We start from the raw sequence: 22,907 nt of genomic DNA, 5'->3' as shown, positions 1-22,907 counted from the left end.
CTCAGCCATGAGGCTGGCGTATTTTTTCTTCTCTGGTTTTGAGTTCCACTCTGAGTCCCTGCAGCGTGTGCTGAGCTCAGCCACTGGGAGCTTTAGATGCTCCTTGCGCCGAAAGATCCCGCCTGGCTGTTCTGCAGCGGCTCACCTTGGCTTGCTGTAGCCGTCCGGTGGATTCGCCGCTGCTGCCGGCAGTATGTCGCTTCTGCCGCATCCTCGGGTGTGTGGCCGGCCGGTGTATCTCCTCTGTGGCTCTGAGTTCTGTTCTCAGTCTGCTTTCTCTCTGGAGCCTGGTGATTTTTTTGTTTCTCTGCTGATGGTGTTTTCTGGCTATGAAAGGCGCTGATTTTGTGGTAATGGAGATTGGTTGTTAGCGGGGCTCTTAAGCCCCACTTTTCTCGGTCGCCATCTTCCCGAAACTCGCCAGCCCCCCTTTTAACTCCTTCGGAATCTTTCATTCCTCAGGCTTTGTCCATGTCCTCTGTCAGTGTACATTTTACAGTTGACAGTCAAAATGAAAATATTCTTGCCGGGTATGGTGGCACACACTTGTAATCTCAGTACCTGGGAGGCTGAGACAGAAGGATCGAGGGTTTGTGGCCAGTCTTAGCTACATAGTGAGGCACTCTTCAACTTATTGAGAGCCTGTTTCAAAATAAAGAATAAAAGATAGGGCTGGGGGTGTAGCTTGGAGGTAGAATGCCCCAGTTCAATCCCCAGTACTGCAGAATAAAAGAGAAAAAATGTTAGTACATATATTTAAAGTATACAGTGTATAAAGCTTTTTTTGGTCGGTTATTTTGAATGAGATTAGAGATTAATTTGGAAGCTTTATAAGGAATACAAGGTGCTTTATTATATCATTGCTTATGTGATAAATGTTTGCCAACTATTATGAAAAGATCTCTAATTTATCTCATGCAAAATTTAGAAACATGGAATTTTTAATTAAATAATTAAGAAAATATTTTGAGTTGAAATGGGTCTACGACTTTGTTTCAAGTTCATATTGCTGTTTAATTAAAATGATAGATGATGAGGCCGGGCGTGGTGGCGCACACTTGTAATCCCCATGCTTGGGAGGCAGAGACAGGAGGATCGCGCAGGTTTGAAGCCAGCCGCATGCGCTGGCTTACGAGACCCTGTTTCCAAATAAAAATGTAAAAATAGGTCTGGGAGTGTAGCCCAGAGGTAGAAGGGCTTCCAGGAACCCCAGTACCACCAAAAAAAAAAAAAAAAAAAAAAGATAGATGTCTATTTTTCAGTGTTTCTTCAATGGTATAAATGCATGACCTTCTTAAACAATAACATAAAGACATTCACAGTCATCTTAAATTAAGTCCTTAAATTCATCTTATGTGCAACAGAGTATCTCTGATAAGTCTTCTAGTCATATGCAAGATATTTGCTGATTGTGTCTTTATATTTTATTTCTATTTAGAGAGCTTGATTGGTTATTTTTTATTTAGTGGTCAATAGTCTCTAGCCAAATGCTGCCTGATACACATCGATATTGAATTTATGTCTTCACATTTTCATATCAGTATGAAAATGCTAGTCAGTATGAAGTTAAATTTATCCAGAAAGGTAAGGAGATCACATTTATGACCCTCTGTGTGGCTCTGCTCTTTTTACTGTCACATAGCTTATTAATAGCCTCATTTTCTTTATTTTCACTAACACTTCCAAAACAGAACTTCACAAGGCAATATTAATCTACAGTGTCTCCCTATCAATTGTACACAGCAAATGACAATAGGGATGTGACTGACTCTTTCTAGGATGAGAAATTTCTTTACAGCTTTAATGACTGTGTCATTGAATTATTTTAAATGGTAATGCAATTTTCTTTCTAAGAACACAAAAGATGCCCTTGGTAATAATCTTTATATGTGCTCATTCTTCCTCTATGATGTTTCTGTAATTGCAGGTGGTATACTAAGGCAAAAAAAATCAATGTGCTATTTTGTCAGAGACCACCGATTAATTAGATGCAGACACACAGCCAGAACTGGGCTTCTTCTTGGTGGGTTTGCCCCCTCGTTCTCTCCCCCCCATTCGATTGTAAGTCTGACAGATGAGATAGACTTTCTCAGGTATGAAGACTTTGAATATGCCATAATTTTCAACAGCAAGAACCGACATTTGAAAAATAGACTACACTTCCTTTTAAAAAGAACATTTGTATTTTCTCACTATATCATGTATAATGCAACATGAATAAATTCTCTCAAGTTTCACATTTGTGGGGAAACTGTCATTATTATAGATTAGTGCCAGGAAGGAGAATTGACCCTGTTATCTCTGTAATGGCTGTTGTGTGCTTCACAGGGGAACTTGTATCATTAGGAGTAAGTGGTTATTTTTTTGCAGATGCCTTCTATACTAGTTATTAACATATTAAATCAGAAGGAATTGAAAAGTGCTCCCAGGAATGCCAGGATATAATTTTATAGGTCAAGGTATTCACCTTTACTTGAAACATCACGTAAACCTGTGTTTTCTTAGATATATGCACAAGCATGCATATAATCTTACACCATTTCTTTGTGTATACCATGTCTATATGGAATGGCCTCTTTATTTTCTCTTGGGACAAATGTTTTTTTTTATCCCTAAGACTCCATCAGTTGTACTCTCTTTGGTGGAAGCTTTGTGATTCCTATAACCATGTTGTCGTCTCCCTCTGTATTCCTAGAGCATTTCATTTCTTTTGCCAAGATCATGCCCTTATTTGTTGGCGGATCATGTCTTAACATCTTTATAACTCCCAGTAGAGTCTGTGTTCTCAATAGCATGGACTGCCTTTTTCAGTTTCAGCCTGGTATCCTACATGTTACCTGCTTATACTGACTATACACTTTCTATTAAATGAATAAATGTTATTATGCGTAGTGTGTATATTTTGTGTATACACAGTCTCTTTAAAAAATGTGCATTTAAGATGGGTTTTTAGACGGTAAAGGGAGGATTGTAGGAAATACAATGGCTGATATGAGCTAATCCCTGCCATGAATTTATAAGCAGATGCGTCATATGCATATAAATGCATTTGTATGCACAAGGAAGCATATATGTGGAAATTTTATAATGCACTAAAAATCTATCTTTTGTATTTTGGCATTGGGAGAATTTTTTGTTTGTTTTTCTAAGTTAAGTATTTCATCATCATTTGTCAGGTGCTGAAGGATTTCTCTGTGGAGTGTTCATCAGTGCTAGGCTTTGACTATGATCAGCATGTGGTGAAATGGAGTGTGCTCAGTAGCTCCACTGCTGAAAGCACGGGCGTCTCCAAGCTGACTGTAAATGGTGCCCTTCTGCCTCTGAAGACCCTGGCTCAGACTCCTATTGCCTTTTCTCTTGCAGAAAGCATGAAGCCTTTTCTCTTTTCAGAAACCATGCGGGGGTTAGGGGAGAGAGCACCAAGCACGGTCTGAAAGTATGCCATTTTTAATATGTTCCACATAAAAATAAAAACTAAATTAAAAAAATGAAGTCATGAAGTCATTCTTGAATACAAGAATGCTAATTTGAAATAACAGCCTTCTCTTGGAATAAATATTGTTTAAATTAATGGACCTGTAAAGTACTTATGAATTTTTACTTGCTCTCCAGGTAGCTTGTTTGCCAAGTATAAATAAATTAATGTGTTAAAATTGTATTCTTATTGTCCTGCTCTCAGGATTAAACTGCTGTAAATCTAAGTAGAGGTTATTTGGTTGTTCTTAATATAATACTCTTCTTGAATCAAATTCTCTGCATGATATTTTTTAAACAGAGGAAGGCTTTGTTTGCAGTGTTGTCCCTTAATTAATTGTTAGAATAATGGGGCCTTATTATCCTGGGTAATTTATTTAAGACAACAAAGCAGTTGCTTGCTGGCAACTTTTCAAAGTAGATGGGCCAAGATGCCAACCCATTTCTTCTGGTGTGCCAGGCTTTAGAGTCAGTCTGTGTTCCAAGGATGTGCTAATCACCAGCTGGCGGCAACTGATTTACAAGGCGGGGAAGACAGGAATCTTGAGTGGCAGCCACTGGCTCATGAGCAGGACGGAATGTGCATTGGCTTCAAGTCTCGTCCACTGGCACGCCAATCTCACTGCCAGAGGTCTTCATGATGGCAAGGAGCCTGTGTGCTACCTTTGGCCAGATGTCATAAATGTTAGTCTTAACACTCATATTGGTTAACTGCTAAGTAGAATATACTACTCTAGTTGATTGTGTCTCCCTGTCTTTCTGTGTGTCTATCTGCCTGCCTGCCTCCCTGCCTGCCATCCATCCATCCATCCATCCATCCATCCATCCATCCATCCAGTATTGGGTTTAGCCATCATGGGATGGGCTGGAATGAATCTCTGAAAGCATTGTTTATAATTGGGGCTGGGAATACTCATCTGTAAAGAAGCTGTTAGTAAATATTTTAGGTTACAGGCTATTTTGTCTCTGTGGCAGCTACTTAGCTCTGCTGTTGAAAGGTGAAAACAGTCATATGAAGTAAGTACATTAATGGCATGGCTGTCATCCAATGAACTGTTGTTTGCAAAAAAATTAAATTAACTTGTGAACCATAACGTTCCTATCCTTAGTATAGATAGTGCAAGTATCTGACTCAACAGTGCTACACATAAATTTTTAAAAAATGTTTTAATGCTTATAAAGTTTTCTACCACTACTTACGTGCTAGGTTCTTTATCATGGGCTTTACCTACAAAAGTAACTTTGTAGGTTTTACCATTCTTTTTAATCAAGCCTATTAATCATTTAAAGACTATTATTTTCTCTGTCACTGGCTGTTGAGATGTCATTTGATTGGAAATACAAAAAAATTATCTTCCTTAGTATATCACTGATAACAGCACCATTAAATTTAATAGTTTTATTTATAAATATGATTAAGCATTTTGACATGGCCTGTTTCAGATATATTGATAACTGAAAAAAATGTAGAAGTGTTCTAAACAGTGTGTACAGTGTGATTCTATTTGTGAAAAGAGAGGGAGAGGAAAGACTAGGCCTATGTATATGTGTACTTACATATTGTGAATACCTGAAAGTATACTGCATCAGAGTACTTAGTTCAAGCAGTTGAAATAAACTCTGTTCAATATAAGTAGAAGTCATTTATTGGGGAACAACAAATAAATGGAGTGCCTGAGATCCAAGCTTAGGGGCCACATATCTAGAAGCAATTCCCCAAATAACTGGTTCAGCAAAGATGCCCAGCACCTGGCAAAGATGGTGGGCACTGTACTGTAGCCCGAATCAAGGATGCCACCAAGCCTGGATGCTGGATGAGCTTCCACTACTTCCAGTACTCTAGTGTGGATTCTGAGCAACTGCTGTCTTTTGTGTCAGCAACTTCCAATTCATTGTTTCCTGTGGGTGCATTTGATTGGCAGAGCCAAAATGTTTGATCTAGCTGCAAGGGATGCTGGAATAGTGAGTATGTGGAACTCACTTCTGTAGTGTACAGGGGGCTCTACCTCATAAGATGAGAGGATTTACCAAAGGTAAGAAGAGGGTTCAGAAGCTGAATGCCAGGTAGAATGGGAGCTGTGCACTATAGAAACCCAGGAAATTGTTAGCATTGATTACTTCTGAGCAGTAAGCTGGAGGGCTGACTGGGAAGTAGAGGGAGGCTTTGACTTTCATGTTATCTTTCTGTGCTCTTTGAATTAAAAATAAAAATGTGTATAATAATATAATAAGTACTGTGGATAGCATGAACAAAAGAGAACAATAGTTTTCCCCAGAGCCATTGTGCTGTTCTCAGAAGAATTCAAAAAAGTTTTTCAAACTAGGCAACTTCATATAAAAATGCACTTTATAATTCCCTCTCATATTCAGCCAGTTCTATATTATGTACTTGGTTGGCCATAAAAATCAAAATGGTTTTCTCTGGGTTTTTAGTGGCTTCATTTTCCTTTTGACTTGGTGGAGTCGATTCAATTATTTTTGAAGTCATATCAGCATGTCAGCTACTACTGTTAATGAAGTGGTTATAGAATGAGATAAAAACTAAAATATACTTAAAAATTTGGTCTTATTGTGTAAGCCTCCCCCCTTGTGTACTGTTGATTGAACCCGAGGTCATTCTACCTCTGATCTATACCCTCAGCCCTTTTTATTTTTCTGCTTCGAAATAGTGTCTTGCTAAGTTGCTGAGGTTGGCTTTGAACTTATGATCCTCCTTTCTCAGCCTCCCAAGTACTGGGATTATGGGCATGCACCACCATGCCTGACTGTCCTGCCTTGCCTCCCGCCCTTTTCAAGCCTCTATACATTTGTTGCTTGATAGAAAATTGGTTTGAGAACCAGTAGTTTTAGCAGATATAGTAACAATTTTTAAATGTTTTTGAAGAGCAGTTTCAGATTTACAGAAAAAGTCTAAAGACGCTAAAAGAATTCTCATATACTGGCACACTCAGTTTCTTCTGTTATTAACATATTTGTATGCCACAGTTGTTATAGCTAATAAAATAATATGGATATATTATTATTGGCTTATACCCATGAGTTAATAAGATTTTTTTAGTTTTAACTAAAGTCCCTTTTCTTTTCCGGGATAGCTGACATGTTTATGCATTTATACTGTACTTGTTCATCTGTGTCGTAATGCCATGGAACCATATGATAAGTGCTTTATCTTAAATAACTTTTAGAATTTGGAGAAAGAAAAAATAAAGCTTTGTCACAATAAATCTCACACATTGTTTTATGCACAAATGTCTACGAGAACAAATAATTAACTTTTCATTCTATCCCCCTTTATGTACTTAGTGGAACAGGTTCCTGTTGAACCATACAATATCCCGCTGTCGCAGGCTGAAGTCATACAAGAAGGGAGTGACGTGACTCTAGTTGCCTGGGGCACTCAGGTCAGTGACACTGATCCCAGCTGTTGAGACCTGTGTTGCGCATGGAAGCTTTGCAAGCTCTCCTTTGTAAGCCTGATATATGGTGAATTGAAAATGACACGTTCTTTTTTTTACCCTCGTACTGAGGGTGGTACCCAGGGGCATTCCACCTCTGAACCACACCCCAACCCTTTTCATTTTGAAACAGGGTCTCACTAAGTTTCTCAGGGTCTCACCAAGGGATTGAGGCTACCCTTGAACCTATAGTCTTCTATCTCAGCCTCTCAAGTACTGGGATTATAGGTGTGGGCTACCAGCTGGCATTTTCTTTATCTCAAATTAAGTGTGGTACTACTGATGCCTATTACTTACCCCATCCTCAAACTTTGTTAAGGTATGATTGACAGATAAAAATTATACCTATTCAGAGTATATGATATGATGATTTCATATGTAGATATATTATTGCCCCGTGATTATCACAATTGAACTAACACACTCAGTGCCACACCTTTTCATCATTTTGTGTACATGTGTGTGCGTAAGTATGCATGTGTGTGTGTTGAGGACACTGGAGTCTACTCGCAGCAAATTTCAAGTAAACTGTATTATTCGCTCGAGTCATGCTGCACATTCAGTCCTCAGAATTACTCTTCTTAGATATGAAAGTTTGTGTTACTGATTTCTGAATGGAGGTTAGGAATCTCTTCAGACATGTTCCTCTCCCTGCATCCTTTTCCTAGATGTTTAACCTCTGCCTGGGATTTGACTTACCTTCTGTGAGCTATGTTTGGCATCAGTATCTCTAGCACTGGCTTCTCTCCCTTCCTTTAAAAACGTCTTCTCAGCTTTTTTCTGGAGACCTACACTTAATTATGTTGGTGGAATTTGGGAGTCAACATGTCTCTAACAGATTTATGAATTCTCCAGGCTGATTAGTTTCTCTTACTGTAAATAGTGTCTCTGAATTGCACCAGCATTGACCGAGTATTTTAGGCCTGAATGTTTCTGGTCATTCTCTGCATATTTTTCTCTTCATTTCAGGTTCATGTGATCCGGGAAGTAGCTTCTATGGCACGAGAAAAACTTGGAGTGTCTTGTGAAGTTATCGATCTGAGGACTATAATACCTTGGGATATGGATACAGTCTGCAAGGTACAAAATAAAATCAAGCAAACATCATTTCCCCAGGACCCTGGGTTATATTTATTGGATATATGCAAAGAATTGTCTTGAACTCGTGAACTGCGTAAGCATTTTCAACTGATTTTGAACTTTGAGATTTTCATTTAGAGTTGCTAGATAATCAGCCTAATGCTCAAGTAACCAAATCACTTCAGTCTCTTTTTCTTCTCATAGTTTTCTTTGTTTAAAATATTATAAAACTGTATCCTTAATTCAGTCAGCTTGGGTTGAGTCATGTGAGTAGTGAAGTGGTACAAGTCAGGGAGCTTATCAGGCCTGCTGAAGGTACTTGTGTTTTTAGCATCTTATTGATTATGGATCAATACACAACGTTCAATTTAGCCAGTAAATGGTTTCACTGAATTTTTATGCATCTTCTCTCTAACAGTGATGGGGAAGGATTATTATTCTTTTTTTAAAAAATAGCTCTGTTTATATAGCATTAGTACTGTGGATCACAGAGTGTTACATTATGGGATTCTAGTTGCTCTGATTTGTAGTTTCTCAAGAGCCTCTTGGATCTTTGGCCTGATTAGATTGATATCTCTCCCTCTCTCTCTCTCTCTCTCTCTTTCTCTCTCTCTCTCTCTCTCTCTCTCTCTCTCTCTCTCTCTTTCTCTCTCTCTCTCTTTCTCTCTTTCTCTCTCCCATTAATAGGATTCTTACAGTCTCCTCTTAGGAATATGGTTTAGTTCTTGTATATTTATCTATAACTGATATATTTTGTATTACTGTCTAGGTAATTTAAAGAGTATCTGGTCTCTTTTTCTGTGATGGCTTCATCAATTACAATTACATTTTTTATTTTGAATTTGCTGTTGTAGCAAATAAGCCCTAATATCTACAGAATTGTACATTCACTGATTTTTTTTATGAGAGCCTTGGCATTCTCATAGCTTTTACAAGTTCTTTCTGATGTTAGCTACAGGAAAATAATCTGCAGATATTACTGTTGTAAAAGTGTGGCATAGGGTATTTCTCGGTGAAGATTGTTTTATAATTTTAGTAGAAGATTTAAGACCTGTTATAAGAAGTGTTTTTGTGGACTCATTGACATCATCAAAACACTTGACATGGTTACAGATGGTTTCAACAATATCCTAAGCATTATATTTATAGTTGCCATATTTATGAGTAGTATTTCAGGTTGAATTATTCATAGCTACAGGAAAATAATTTAATTCCTTTTGCAGGCATTTTCAAATCAAGTCAGACACATTTTCTCTCAAGTAGCCAGATACTCCAAATTATGGTTAAACTGCACTCTGCTTCTTGCTAGCAAATTGTGCCTGCCACTTGGGTTTATAGTTTTAGTACAGCTGGTGTATGGGGTTATGATGTTTTGGCAGGGAGTGTTGGGGTGTTCTGATATGTAGCCAGGACTACACTTTTAGAACTTTATATAATTTATATACTTTTTACATTCAAAATGGATTTGTAGCTGCTGACAATAAAACACACATATATTAACAGCCCACGTTGTAACTATGAAAGTAGAGAGGAGAGATAGAGGAAGAAAGGAGACATTGCTTTATTTATATCATTTTGCTTTTCCCTCCTTTATTAGTTTTGCTGGTTACATCTTTGCATTATTGTGGGATGTGGATCTAGTGTTCTTTGGGCTCCATCCTACTAGAAAAGATGAAAGAAGAGGCTGGAGCCCCCACGGCAGGAGAAAGTGATGCATCTGATGTCTGACTCGTTAGCCTCCTTCTAGGGCGTGTGGAGGATGCTTTCATCATGTTATTTTTCCAGTTCAATGATCCTCCAGTTGTGGCCGTGAAAGCCAGCTTGTCATGTCTTGATTACTTTGTGCTTATTTGTGACCCTTTTCACTGCTGATTGTGGTCCATCACCTGCTTTTTTTTTTCTCATATCAAAAGGGAAAAGTTTTGGTACTTAGCTTTTTCCCCCCTAGGATATAGAAATGATTTTCAAGTAAAGAGCTTTCTAGCCAGATATTCACAGTAAAATGAGGGCTTTTGTTGGTTTTACTAGAGGTAAGCTTTTCTTCTTTGTTTTTATGAATGCAGTAGGAATCAAAATTTGTGTTTATAATCTCAGTGTTAGAAGCTGTTTTTATCTTAGGACAAAATTAGATTCCTCAGCTTTATTCATTGTGTGTGAAATGTGACACTGATAGTATCTTTTAGAATGCCCAATCACAAAATGCCTATTAAAGATAAAAATGAGGTATTGAACACATACATTAGTGTGCTGTACACAGTAAAATGGCTCTGGGATAGTTGAGGGATTCGTGCTTTTTGTTTAGCTTTGGTGCATTGTTTGGAAAATACACACACACTCTCACACACACATTATTTAGACACAAAGCAGCAGTGTTTTAGATGTTGCTTGAGGGTTTTATAAAAGTAGAATATTTCAGACTAACAAAAAAGTATATCTGATGGTAAGAACTTAACTTATTTAGTTGTTCTAGAAATATCAGTGAACATTTTTATTAGATCATTAGCAAATGCTTGTAACCCCCACTGTAACAACTGACATAATAATATCATATCTAGCAAGTTTATAACTTTAAGTTAATAGAAAATATTCAGTTAATCTAATAAAAAAAAGAAAACATTTACAAAAATAGGTGGCTCAATTGAAGAGATTGTAAGATAATAGATCTAAATCCCAAAATACAAGTCATTAAACTAAATACAAATAGGTTAAACCTAACAATTTTTTTTTGTGTGTGTGTGGTACTGGGGTTCCTGGAAGCCCTTTTATCTCCAGGCTACACTCCCAGACCTATTTTAGACTTTTTATTTTTGGAAACAGGGTCTCTTAAGCCAGCGCGGCTGGCTTCGAACCTGCGCAATCCTCCTGTCTCCGCCTCCCAAGCGCGGGGATTACAAGTGTGCGCCACCACGCCTGGCTAAACCTAACAATTTTATAAGTCAGTTCTGTGTAAAATGAACAAATTGCTAGAAAATGCAATTTATTTAAAATTAATAAAAGATCACTTAGAAAATCTGAATTGTCATTACCTAAGAAGGCAATTCATTGTCAGTAACCTGCCTACAAAGAAAAGAAAACTCCAGGCTCATTTGGTTTTACTGGTCAGTTCTTTTTTTGTGTGTGTGGTACTTAGGACAGAATCCAAGGGCATCGTACCTCTGACCTACACTCCCCAGCCCTATTTTTTAGTTTTTATTTTTTTTATTTTTGAAACAAGGTCTCACTGAGTTGCGAAGGGCCTCACTAAGTAGCTGAGGCTGTCTGTGAACCATTAATTATCCTCCCATCTCAGCCTCCCAAATGCTAGGATTATACTCATGCGCCACCATGCCTGACTCCTGGTCAGTTCTTAAAAATACAATTCCTATGCAAACTCTTATACAGAATGAAATCTGCAGGGAAAACTTTGAAGTTCCTTTTATAAGACAAGTATAATCTTTATTTGAGACCTTTTTAGGACAGCAAAATAAAGGAAAATTATAGACAAGCTTTTCTTATGAACATAGATAGTATAGATAATATTCACAATCATTCACATGTCAGTTGATATAATTCACCAAATTAATAGGAAAAAAACACAAAACAAGGCCAGTGTGGTGGTAATCTCAGTGCTTGAGAGGCTAAGATGGGAGGATCACAGGTTCGAGGCCAGCCTCAGCAACTTAGTGAAATCCTTAGCAAGTTAGTGAGACCATGTTTCAAAATAAAAAATATAAAGATGTTGGGTGTAGTTCAGAAGTAGAATACTCTTGATTTCGACTTGTACCAACAGAAAGAAAAGAAAAGAAAAGGAAAGGAAAGAAACAGTTATGGTTATCATGATAATGCATAAAAGCTTTTGTTAAAATTCAGTTTCCATGATTGAAATGTTTTGCAATCCAGAAATGAAAGTGCATTCTGGCTGGCCTCTAATTTGTGATTCTCCTGCATAAGCCTCTGAGTAGCTGGGGTTACAGATGTGCTCTACTGTGCTGGGTGTGAACATCTTTACAATCATGTGCATTAACAAAATACACTCCAAAAGGGCTGGTAACGTTGTGCTTCATTAAAATGAAGAAAATTTATCAAAAATATACTAGTGAGAGAGTAGAAAACTCATAGGCTTAGAGAAACTCAAGGTAACATATCCTGAAATATAAAGTACTTTATATTTTATAATCAAAACCAAAATACAGACATCCCAATAAAAATACAGGTAAAATCCTTGAAAAGGTACATCACAAATATCGTCACACGGGAAGATATCCACATGGCCAACAAACACATGAACAGTTGCTCAGTTTCTTTAGTCATCAGGAAATACAAATTAAAACCAAAATATACTACTACTAGAGACATGCCATTGGGACTAACAGTAAAAATACTCTAAGCACTAAATGTCAGTAAAAATGCGAAACAACCCATCTCTAATATATTATTGTGGATAGTATAAATTGATACAACCATTTCTCGATTTTGGTCTACTTCTGTTCTCTGAGGATATATTGAAAAGAAAGTCAAGTTAATCAGAAGCTAATGAGCATTTCTTACTGTAATCTGTTTTCAAGGAAATAAAATGTAAATGTGATTGAAAAAAAAATAAATTGATACAACCAATTTTGAAAATTATTAGTATCTTCCTAAACCCTAGAGGCCAGCAATTACACACATACACACACACGTAAACATGTTCATAGACACATCATTTCTGATAGATCACACTGAAATACTTAAATGCTCATCCACCAGAGAATGGATAAATCCTAAGTAAATAGAGTATTATTTGGCAATGTGAATGCACTAAAACTTTAACAAAACAACGTATGCTCACCTCACAACACAACTTAAAGGAGGCAAGCATATAAGTGTATAGTGATTTTATTTATATAAAGTTCAAAAATGAGCACAGCTGCTATTTACATATGTCACTATGGGACAGCAGTTACTATGGTGGTCATTAATAATTGGTGCGGGAATATGGGTTGCCAGTAACAGTTTTTTTTTTTTTTTTTTTTGTTCTGGGTGCTGGTTCCAATAAATTCAGTTTTTGAAAACTTCTCTCACACTCATTTTTTGCACTTTTAAATTTTTGACACATGGTACATCTTAGGGGTACAGTGTGATATTTCACTTTTTGGTATGTATTTTATACTTCAGCAAAAAGAAAAAAAAATAGACAAGTTAAAAAGAATGACTTTGTCTCCATAGTTGAGCATCCCTAATTTGAAAATCTAAAATTCAAATGCTATAAATTTAAAGCTGCCCAAAAAGTTTTTTTCAGATGTTTGATTTTCGATTGCATATGTTTAACAATTAAAGTATATGCAAATATCCCCAAATCTGAAACACTTACGGTCCTAAGCATATGAAATAGGGAATGCCCAACCTGTACAGCATGCTGTTCTGTCAGTGCAGGGAGAGCCTGGGTGTGCTGCACCCGGGGAAGTTTCTCTTGTCTTTTACCTCGGCTCACACACTTCCTTCAGCTGCTCCTTAACACCAGCTCACACCGAGCTCTGCTTTCTCACGGAGGTCAATCAGGAGTTCAGAAGTAGAGTCCTTTCTTCCTGGTCAACCCAGCTGTGAGAACAGTGGTTAAGGTTGTGAGTGTTAATGGACTTTCCTGCTGAGACACGGACCACATTCAAAATGAGTTAAAAATGTGAGCAGCAATATTGAGGAAGTGGTGGCTGGGAAGAGGGCGCCCTTGTGGTGCTGTGAAGCTTGAAAGGAAGATTTGCCTTCAATGGGTAGAAATTTAGAGACTCTGCCTATGAAAAATAACCTCTTGATTTTGGTAGGAGAATGACAAGCTTTGAAAGAAACGGAGGATTTCAAAAATCCTATTGTCATAATTTAAAGTCAATTACTCACAACCCCAAGAAAAATAAAAGAAAAAGACAATTTATAGATGGTAGGTGACTTTCTGATTTACTAAGAAGAGAAAATTAACATTTCTAATTTGGACATACTTGTGTTTCCATTGAAGATTAAATGATGCTAACTGTGGAATGCATATGGGTTTGCCTTTACACCCTGGGTATTTTTGTTTCTTTCTCTCATGCCGTGCCTACTCACATTTGATTCCAAAGCAGGTTCCACTGCCTTTAATTGCCTGGCTTGTCTACAGTGTGACTGACGCCTGCCCTGCAGTTACCCTCAATGCTGGTAAAGTCCACCAGCATTTCTCCCTGGGCTTTGACCAGTAGCCTCCTAACTACATTCTCTTCTCTCTGTACAGGGAGAGTCTAATCATGAGTCACACTGTCTCCCCTCTAGTCTTGAAAGGTCCCAGTAGTTTCTTAGGCAGCCTGGTGGAAAAGTCAAGTTCTTTCTCGAGGCCTGTAGGATTTACCTCATCGCACCTATGTCACACCCAACTGCCCATATCTTTTAGGAAATGTTTCTTCTCCAGATATTCCCATGGTTCACTCTGTTAGGTCTTTACATAAGTAATGTCTCATTAAGGACTTCTTGGAGCAAATTCTTTTTTACTCTTCTTCCTCTTACCAAGACTTTCTTCCATCTTTCTTTCATTTTCTTCATAGTGATTGGATGACCTAACAATGTTATTATTTGTGTTGTTGATTTTTTCCCCCATTAGAAGGTAAGTTCTCTGGGAGCAGAGATTTTTGTCTGTGGGCCTACTGCTAAATCCCCAGTACATGCAACAACGCCTAGTGTTGGGTCAGTGCTCCAGAAGTATATCCTAGAAAATTATTATGAATATTGGTGAGAGAAAGTTTGAAAAGGTGCTGTACAGACAGTTACAGTATTAAACTGTTTGCAGTGTATTTTTTTAATTCTTGATACTTACATAAAAGCTTGAGAAATAATTAGCATGTTGCTCTATGAGTCAATTGACTATCAATTCTTAAGTTTTAATGTTTACTTAAGTTTTCGTTCACCTTACATTTTAGTTTTCTTAACAGTTGTCCATTTTTCCTAATGTAATAGAAATTTTTCATTTGAATTTTCATTAGAATAGGACCATTTTGTCTTTAAAAAGTTTTTAATCACAAAGTGAGACCCTGTTTCAAAATAAAGAATAAAAAATAGGGGCTGGGGTGTAGCCTGGGTAGAATTCCCCTGGGTTCCATCCCCAGTATGCAAAAGAGAAAAAAAAAAGTTTTTAACCTTTTGAATGTCTCTTAAATCTCTCCATTTGTATTTTCCCAAGAAAAACATAATGCATGTAATTTTCATATTTTTAAAATAATTTAGTCCAGGTGAGCATGGATTACTAACACATATTAAGACATTTAAACTTATGAAGTATAGGGCTATTTACTTCTTTGATAACATTCTGTACTTAATTTTTATGGGTTTAAGCCTTTGTAAATTTAAGTTCAATTTTATTTTTGCTGTCACATTGTTACCTAGTTATACTTGTGGTCTAGATGACTAAACTTTTTAAGTGAAGCATGTTCATTGGCCAGAGGAGATCTGTACTATTTTCCCATGAATCAAGAGCACATGTTTTACTGATCCAATCTTGTTCTTATCCATTTGTGCTTTTCAGAGCCTTTTCTCCTCTCATTTCCTTGTCTGCAGTGCAGGTGGGTCCTTGTTATGAAATTTGTGCTGGAAGAGACGAGCTTGGGCCAGTTCCCTTTGGTAGGATCCTAACCACTGTGTATAGCTTGGACCAGGGTTTTCTTGTCTTTAAACATGTGTGGCACATGATCCTGTCTCATAGCTTCCACTCTCGACCCACAGAAGCAAAGTCTTTTTTTGAGGTTCTTGGGAAGTTTGTTTTTTTAATTAAAAATTTTTTAAAATTAGGAAATAAATGTTAGAGAAAGGCCCTTTATATTCTGTCTATTCTTCTTTCCAGCGCTCTCTTACTTTTTCCTTTCTCTTTTAAATAAAAGCTATGCAGCAGGTGATGAGATATGCCCTTAGGTAGAAATGGTTGGTTGTTCTTTGGCTAGATGTTGGGGCACTTGTAGTTTGAGAGTATTTGGGGTAGGTTAGGCTGACACAAGAGCAGGGCAAGGACCCAGATGTCCTGCAGTGTGAAGCCGGAGGTGATTCAGCTGTGTCATGAGGGAGTGACCACCGTGGGGAGGGGGCACTCAGTGTCCTTAGATTTGAGATTCTTTCTTCCTGGCTTTTTACTCTACTATTTCCATTCTTACCATTAATGTCACTGGGGCCTGGGGAAAGGTAAGACAGGCAGAAGGCTGGCAGTGTGGGGTTGGGATGTGGGAGTTTGGGGGCAGGACAGTCTCAGCCAAACCAAAAAAGGGATATTTTGGGAGTGGAACTGAGATAGAGTTAAACCTTTATAATTGGAAGTATATTATAGTTATTTATATATAACAAGGGCCAGAGTTGCTTCGGCTTTGTATTTGTGTCTGGTTTAATCAGTGTACTTGTTAAAAGTGGAAAACAGGTTTAGAGAACCAATAGGGATGCTCCATAAATTGAATTAGAGATTTAACTCTTAATTTTATAACATTTAAATTTTTTAAAAAAATGTATGAGCTTTAGGCTAGCATACATTTTATTTTAAAAATTAAGAATGCTAATATTAGCAAAGGAGTGTATAGCTTCTATACTTTGTGCTGCATGGCTTTAAGTTGGTTTCCTGGGGAAGTTGAATTTGCCTGTGGAGAATACCTAATTCTTAAGTATCAGTTGTATACATTTTTTTTTTTTTTCCTGTATTAGGGACGGAACCCAGAGGCATTCTACCTTTGAGCTACAGCCCCAACCCTATTTTTTATTCTTTATTTTGAAACAGGGTCTCACTGAGTTACAAAGGGCCTCAATAAGTAGTAGCTGAGGCTGTCTGCAAACTGTGAACCTCCTGTCGCAGCCTCTGGAATGGATTACAAACATGCACCACCATGCCTGGTGTGGATACATTTCAAAATTTGTGTTTTTTAATTAATTAATTAAGTAATTCAGTGTTTGAATACTAGTTGTTTTGCTTGAGAGAAAGAGTATATGTGTGTGTGTATGTGTGTGTGTGTGTGTGTGTGTGTGTGAGAGAGAGAGAGAGAGAGAGAGAGCGAGAGAGAGAGAGAGAGAGAGAGAGAGAGAGAGAGAGAGAGAGAGAGAGAGAGAGCGCGAGCGCACACACAAGCCATAGAGAAAGAAATAGATTGAAAACAAGTACATTCCTAGAGTCGGGGGTTGGGAGTAGGAGGGGAGTCAGTAACCACTGATAACCACTAGAGGCCTCTCCTATGCCAAGTATTGGTTAGTATCAGTAGGTTTCTGTAGTGGGGCTTGTAGTAGTAAATGTATTTTATATTATAGCTCTGACCAAATAATATATTAGTAGTTTTATTCTAGAACATGTATTATGACGTGACCTAAGTGTTTTAAAAATTTACATATCAGAACAATTGATGATCTGTTGGACTGAAAATATCAAATTAGAAATCTCTTCTCTAAACCTCGGGTAAAAACACGTAATTCGAAAGAATGGTACCAGATGAAATTATATATATATATAATTTCATATATATCTTTGATAGTATAAGAATATTTGAATTTAAAATTATTGTTTATTTAACATGTTATATTTAATTGTTGAGAGTAGTTTAGAGTCCTGATGGTAGATCTTAAATAAGGTATATGTAAAAAATTTTGTTTATTTTTTTTTTTTTTGGTGTGGTACTGGGGATGGAACCCAGGGGCTTTTTACTCCCAGGCTATACTCCTGGACCTATTTTATATTTTATTTGGAAACAGAGTCTTACCAAGCTGTGGAGAGCCTCACTAAGTAGCTGAGGCTGGCTTCGAACCTGTGCTATCCTCCTGTTTCAGCCTCCCAAGCTCAGGGATTACAAGCGTGCACCACCATGCCCGGCTTTGTGTTTATCTTTTATGCTTAAAATAAGCTTCTAATATAAAAAAAAAAACTACTTAAGGAAGGGCTAAAAATATTTTAGACTTATCTGGGGTAGAATTAAGTGTTTTTTGTAGGGAGTAAGGAGAGTAAGTCTGATTTTCACTTTGAAATTGTTTTTGGTATAGTTTGGCCTTGCAAAGAGAGCAGGTAGGACATTGTCCTCCTGTCTGGTAAGAGTGGTGTCATGTTCTTTTCTAGAACAGGAATGTTGACAACTTGCCCACACTTCTAAGTCATCCTATGGAATTTTCTTTGTTATGATTACAGCTAGGTAATTGTACTAATTGGAACAAATTTCAGACTCTTAGATGCTATACAGGGATGTGACTACTACATTTATTGGCCTGCCTGGTGTTTTTTGGCTAATTCCTCTTAAGTCCTCTCAGGGAAGGGAGTTTTGTATATTTTTTTTAATGCTAGACCCTCAAATAGCTGTGAAGAATACCATAGATAGATGATAATTTTTTATTTGTTGAGTGATGCTATTGAACTTAAAAAAAAGTGTAGCCTTTGGTTTTTAATGAAAAAAAACTAAAGGAGGAACTGGTCATTTCTGTAGGAAAAAAATATACTGAGAATATCACTCCTACCACCCAATCTATTTTTATATGATTTACATCTTAAAAAAGATTAAACTAATAGCTATAGATTTTAACCTACTTTTAAAAACATATTTTATATAAAATACTTAGCATAAATACAACTTATACTTAGAATTTCTTGGTACTAAGGATTTAAACCCAGGGGCATTCTACCTTTGAGCTACACCACCAGCCTTTTTTACTTTTTACTTTGAAACAGTCTCACAAAGTTGCTGAGGCTGGCCTTGAGCTTGGCCTGGTGCCAAGTACCGGGATTACTGATGTGCTAGCCACTACACCCAAGCCCATATATCTCCTTTTAAATTTATAACAGTTCTAATTATACCTTGGCCATTGTCTTTACTTTATAGGCAAGAGAACTGAGATTTGGAGAAGGTGGAATGACTGCTAGTTAGAAAAGAGCAGTGCTGGCTTTAACCCAGATTGCTGGATTCTAGGGCCTTAACATTTTAGTACAACATGCAGCTTTTCAAGCAAAGATTGAGCAGAACTTGTAAATATTTTTAGATGTGATGAAATAACTGATTTGTGATGTGATTCAAATATAGTTTAAAAGTATAAAGATATTGGCAATAGAAATATATTTATGGGGAGGGGCAATACTTTTAGATCATGTCTACTTTATGCCAGGATTTTTTTTCAGACCATGCATGTTCTGATTTAATCGATTCAGTTATCCTACATGCTAACAATTACTATTTCTGTTTTAGAGAGAAGGAAATTGAGCCTCAGAAAGATTAGAAACTTCCCTAAGTCACTCAGCTAGTAAGTGGCAGTACCACAGTTAAATCTCAAGTTTAACTGTGATATTATCATAGTGTTATAGTATCTTAGAATATTTTATTTTATTTTATTTTAGTTTTAGTTTTGGTGGTACTGGGGTTCCTGGAAACCCTTCTACCTCCGGGCTACACTCCCAGGCCTATTTTTATACTTTTTTATTTGGAAACAGGGTCTCTAATGCCAGCACGCTGGCTTCGAATCTATGTGATCCTCCTGTCTCCGCCTCCCAAGCGCGGGGATTACAAGCGTGCGCCACCACTCCCAGAAGAATATTTATTTTATTGTTAAACTGTTTCATGCTTTAACAATTTTCAGTCAAGAGTTTTACTGATAAAATTCTCCTAAATTTCAGTTTGCAACATATTTTATAACATGTCTACAAATTTTCTTACACATTTACCCACTTGTAAATTGTATTTTTATAAAATGTTGTAAAATCTTCTTCCCACTCTGTCTGATAGGCTTTTAAAGTGTTCCTTTGTATTCTTGAATTATTTGAGTTTGACTCAAGATTTTCATTTTGTTTCAACTATTTACTTTTGTTGTTCTGAATGACGGTGAAGAGAAAAAAAATCTATTACCTCATTTCATACCCCCAAAAGATAATATGTATTGTGTTCATCATTTAACACTTAAGGTATAATTTAAAAAATCCTAAACTTCTTGTTTTTTTTTAAATTTTGTTCTTTGATGTCTATTGAATTTATTCTCTCCTATTAAACTTATAAACTTGGGGCATTTATGCTATAAGTAAGATTATTTTTGCCTTTTCCTATTATAATAAAATCCTGGTTTTGCAGCATCTAATTATGGTAATTTAACCTAGATATTTATTGAAAGTGTGGTCCACAAAGGCTTTAAAAAAGGAATCTTTTAAAATTTACTTTATTATTGGTGCCACTTTTATCAGTCATGGATATCAGTCCTTCCAAAAAACATACACTTTCTGATACTTTGTGTTATTGCTTTTCTTTCTGCAACTTGGTTTGGTTTTTGTTTATATATTTTATAACTTTAATTGTTATATAGCTCTTTACTTAACTGTTCTATATCTTAAGTTTACCTTTTCATTATTTTATGTATTTTTTATGATACTGTAATAATATTGTTATAATAGTTTGTTCTTGATATCTTTTGCTTTTTGAGTACAGGAGTAGAAGAGATTGAAAAACTAAGGTTACACTTTAACATGGCTACAAAATACATAGTGTAGCGGAGCTTCTAATTTAAAGCCATACTTTCCCTCTCTTCCCTCCCTGACGATTTTTAACCATTTCCATATTTTGTTCCTCTGATACTCGCTTATCACAAATTAATACATTATACAGCTATTTCTACTATCATGCAATATATGCATATTTCTGCAAAGTCCTGTATTCTCCACATATTCTTACTAAAAATAACAGGGCTTATAGGAAAAAGAAGGTTGGCAAACTATTTAAAAACATATACTACTTTGTAATGAGATCAAGGTAGGGTTTGTAACTGGAGCCAGAAAGGACAGAGCCTGTTGAGTTATGGGGTTAAGGGCAAATGCTTCAAAGTTGGGGGAACCATGCAATAAACACTTCTAAAACAGAGCAGATGGGCTGGCCTGAGCCAAGAGGCAGTGTGGCCGGCACTGTATTTCTCTGAGGCTTGAGTCAGCACTGTGGTTATGCTTTTGCTTTTACTTGGTTCCTTAGTGGCATACATAAAACATTAGCACACCGGGCAAATTGCACGGATGCTGGCATGACTGGGTTAGCTGCTGCTGCCTGCGGCTGAAGAGCACGTTTCACACTTGTGCCAGGAGAATGGACTCCCCTGGTGGGTCACTGCTGAATGAGGTTTGATTGGTGGGTGCTAGGCCATGTGTTTATGCTGGCCATTCACATTCTACTGTGAGAAAGTGGGATTAATAATTAAGGAAACTATTAAAATGTGTAGAACATGTTAAAAAGTTTTTGGGCAATTCAGAAATAAGAGGTCTTTCCACATACATGTGTGTCATGTAGCAAGGTCTATATCTTCTGACTTATCGATTTAATTAATTAATTAATTTACTTATTGTGGTATTGGGGATTGAACCCAGGTGCTCTCTGTCACTGTGCTCTATCCCCAGCTCCTTTAGTTTTTTGAGACAGAGCCTCACTAAGTTGCTGAGGCTGGCCTCAAAAAGAACAAACAAACAAACAAACAAAGCAGTCTTCCTGCTTCATCCTCCTGGGTAGTGGTGATTACAGGCGTTACAAGCGTGCACCACCATGGCTAGCTGATTTTTCAGTTTTGAACTGTATCCACCATTGTGACATGTGCCAATTTAATGTGGATGCATTATTTATTATCTTCCTTTTGTCATTTTCTCAGTTTATTTCTTCTGTTAAGTAGCTTTGGATTTTAAATTGTTTATTTCAGTCTCACTCTTCCTACCTTTCCTCAGTATCTCTTGACTTTTCCTTGCGTCTGAAGGTGACATTAATGTCCTCTGTTCCTCTATCCTCCTGTCTTACTTTTTTCCCAATTTCTATTTCTGCCAACTCACTGCTTTTATATGGCCAAGGCTGATAATATTATATTGTATTTTAATCCTAATTAAATATCTACATTTTCTAAGGCATTATCTGTATATTGATTCTAAAAGTTGAAATTCAGTAAACACTCTTGGTATTATTAGGATAAGATGAATATTCTTCATCATTGAGATGAGCACAAGGGTAAGATGTTGTTTTTACTTTTTATATTTAATGTCTCCTTCCTCTAAACTTTAAAAGGAGATGTTCTTGGCATCTCGATTATCTGGTTTGCCTTTCTTGTTGTGCATTAATTGCTGAAAGCCTTGTAAGTTAGAGGCTTTATATTTGGGCTATGGCTTTCTTTTAGATCTCTTTTAGATTTTATAGAGTTTTTAATTACCTTTTTTTCTCCTCTCCTTGAAAAAACATGACAAGCATTTAAAATGTGTGAAAGATCATTCATCTCTTTTGAAATCCACTTTTCTTTCTGCCTCTTCAGAGTTCTCTGATTTGCTTTTCTAGTCTAGACTGCCATTCTCTAAACCTGCTGCACCACAGTCTCCAGGGACGTTTCCCCCACGTCCTTCTTCCTGTCCTGGTTTTTTACTTGTTTTGGGGTGTTCATACATAATTATTCAAGCAGAGTATATAGTGTCTGGAAGCTTTGTGACACTTGCATTTAGAAACATGTCTTTATATTATTCAAACTGTGTTGGTATTCACACTGGATTGGTATCTGGCGGGATAGAGAATTCTTACATTAGGTTTACAGTTCTTAGTACTTTGAAAACGAGTGTTTCACCTTATATTTATGTCACACTGGGGTAGAAAATGTTGACACCAGCCTGATTCTCACTCTTTTGTAAGTGATCTTTCTATGTGTTTTCTTTTCCAAAAACCTTTTTTATGGGTTTTTGGTCCATTTTATACTGAAATGTCCCAGGTGGAAATCTAAATGCAATTCTCTTTAACTCATCCTGTTTGTTTCTCAGGATTTCTCCTCTGGGGCCTTGTTATTTATTTAAAAATAATCATACCCTTTCTCTTTTGCATATGTTCTTTTTTTTTGTGGTAATGGGGGTAGAACCCAGGGGCTTTTCTACCTCTGGGCTATACTCCCAGACCTATTTTATATTTATTTGGAAACAGGATCTCACTAAGTTGCTGAGAACCT

The 22,907-nt window shown here is 36.8% G+C and overlaps 1 protein-coding gene across 2 annotated transcripts in view; it reads left to right on the top strand.

Annotated features, from left to right (window-relative positions):
* Nucleotides 1-22,907, top strand: part of BCKDHB (branched chain keto acid dehydrogenase E1 subunit beta) — a gene marked incomplete at its 3' end in the record, with an annotated part of 243,016 nt that overhangs the window by 98,936 nt on the left and 121,173 nt on the right. For both annotated transcript variants that reach the window (XM_080700664.1, XM_080700665.1), the window contains 2 exons: nucleotides 6,778-6,875; nucleotides 7,899-8,009. In XM_080700664.1, coding sequence (XP_080556790.1) covers nucleotides 6,778-6,875; nucleotides 7,899-8,009 — 209 coding nt within the window. The remainder of the gene's footprint in view (nucleotides 1-6,777; nucleotides 6,876-7,898; nucleotides 8,010-22,907) is intronic.

The sequence above is a fragment of the Muscardinus avellanarius genome (genome assembly GCF_963383645.1).
Source record: "Muscardinus avellanarius genome assembly, chromosome: 8".
Lineage (NCBI taxonomy): Eukaryota > Metazoa > Chordata > Mammalia > Rodentia > Gliridae > Muscardinus > Muscardinus avellanarius.
The sequence above is the reverse complement of the archived record's forward strand: the minus strand, read 5'-3'. Positions and strand labels throughout refer to the sequence as shown.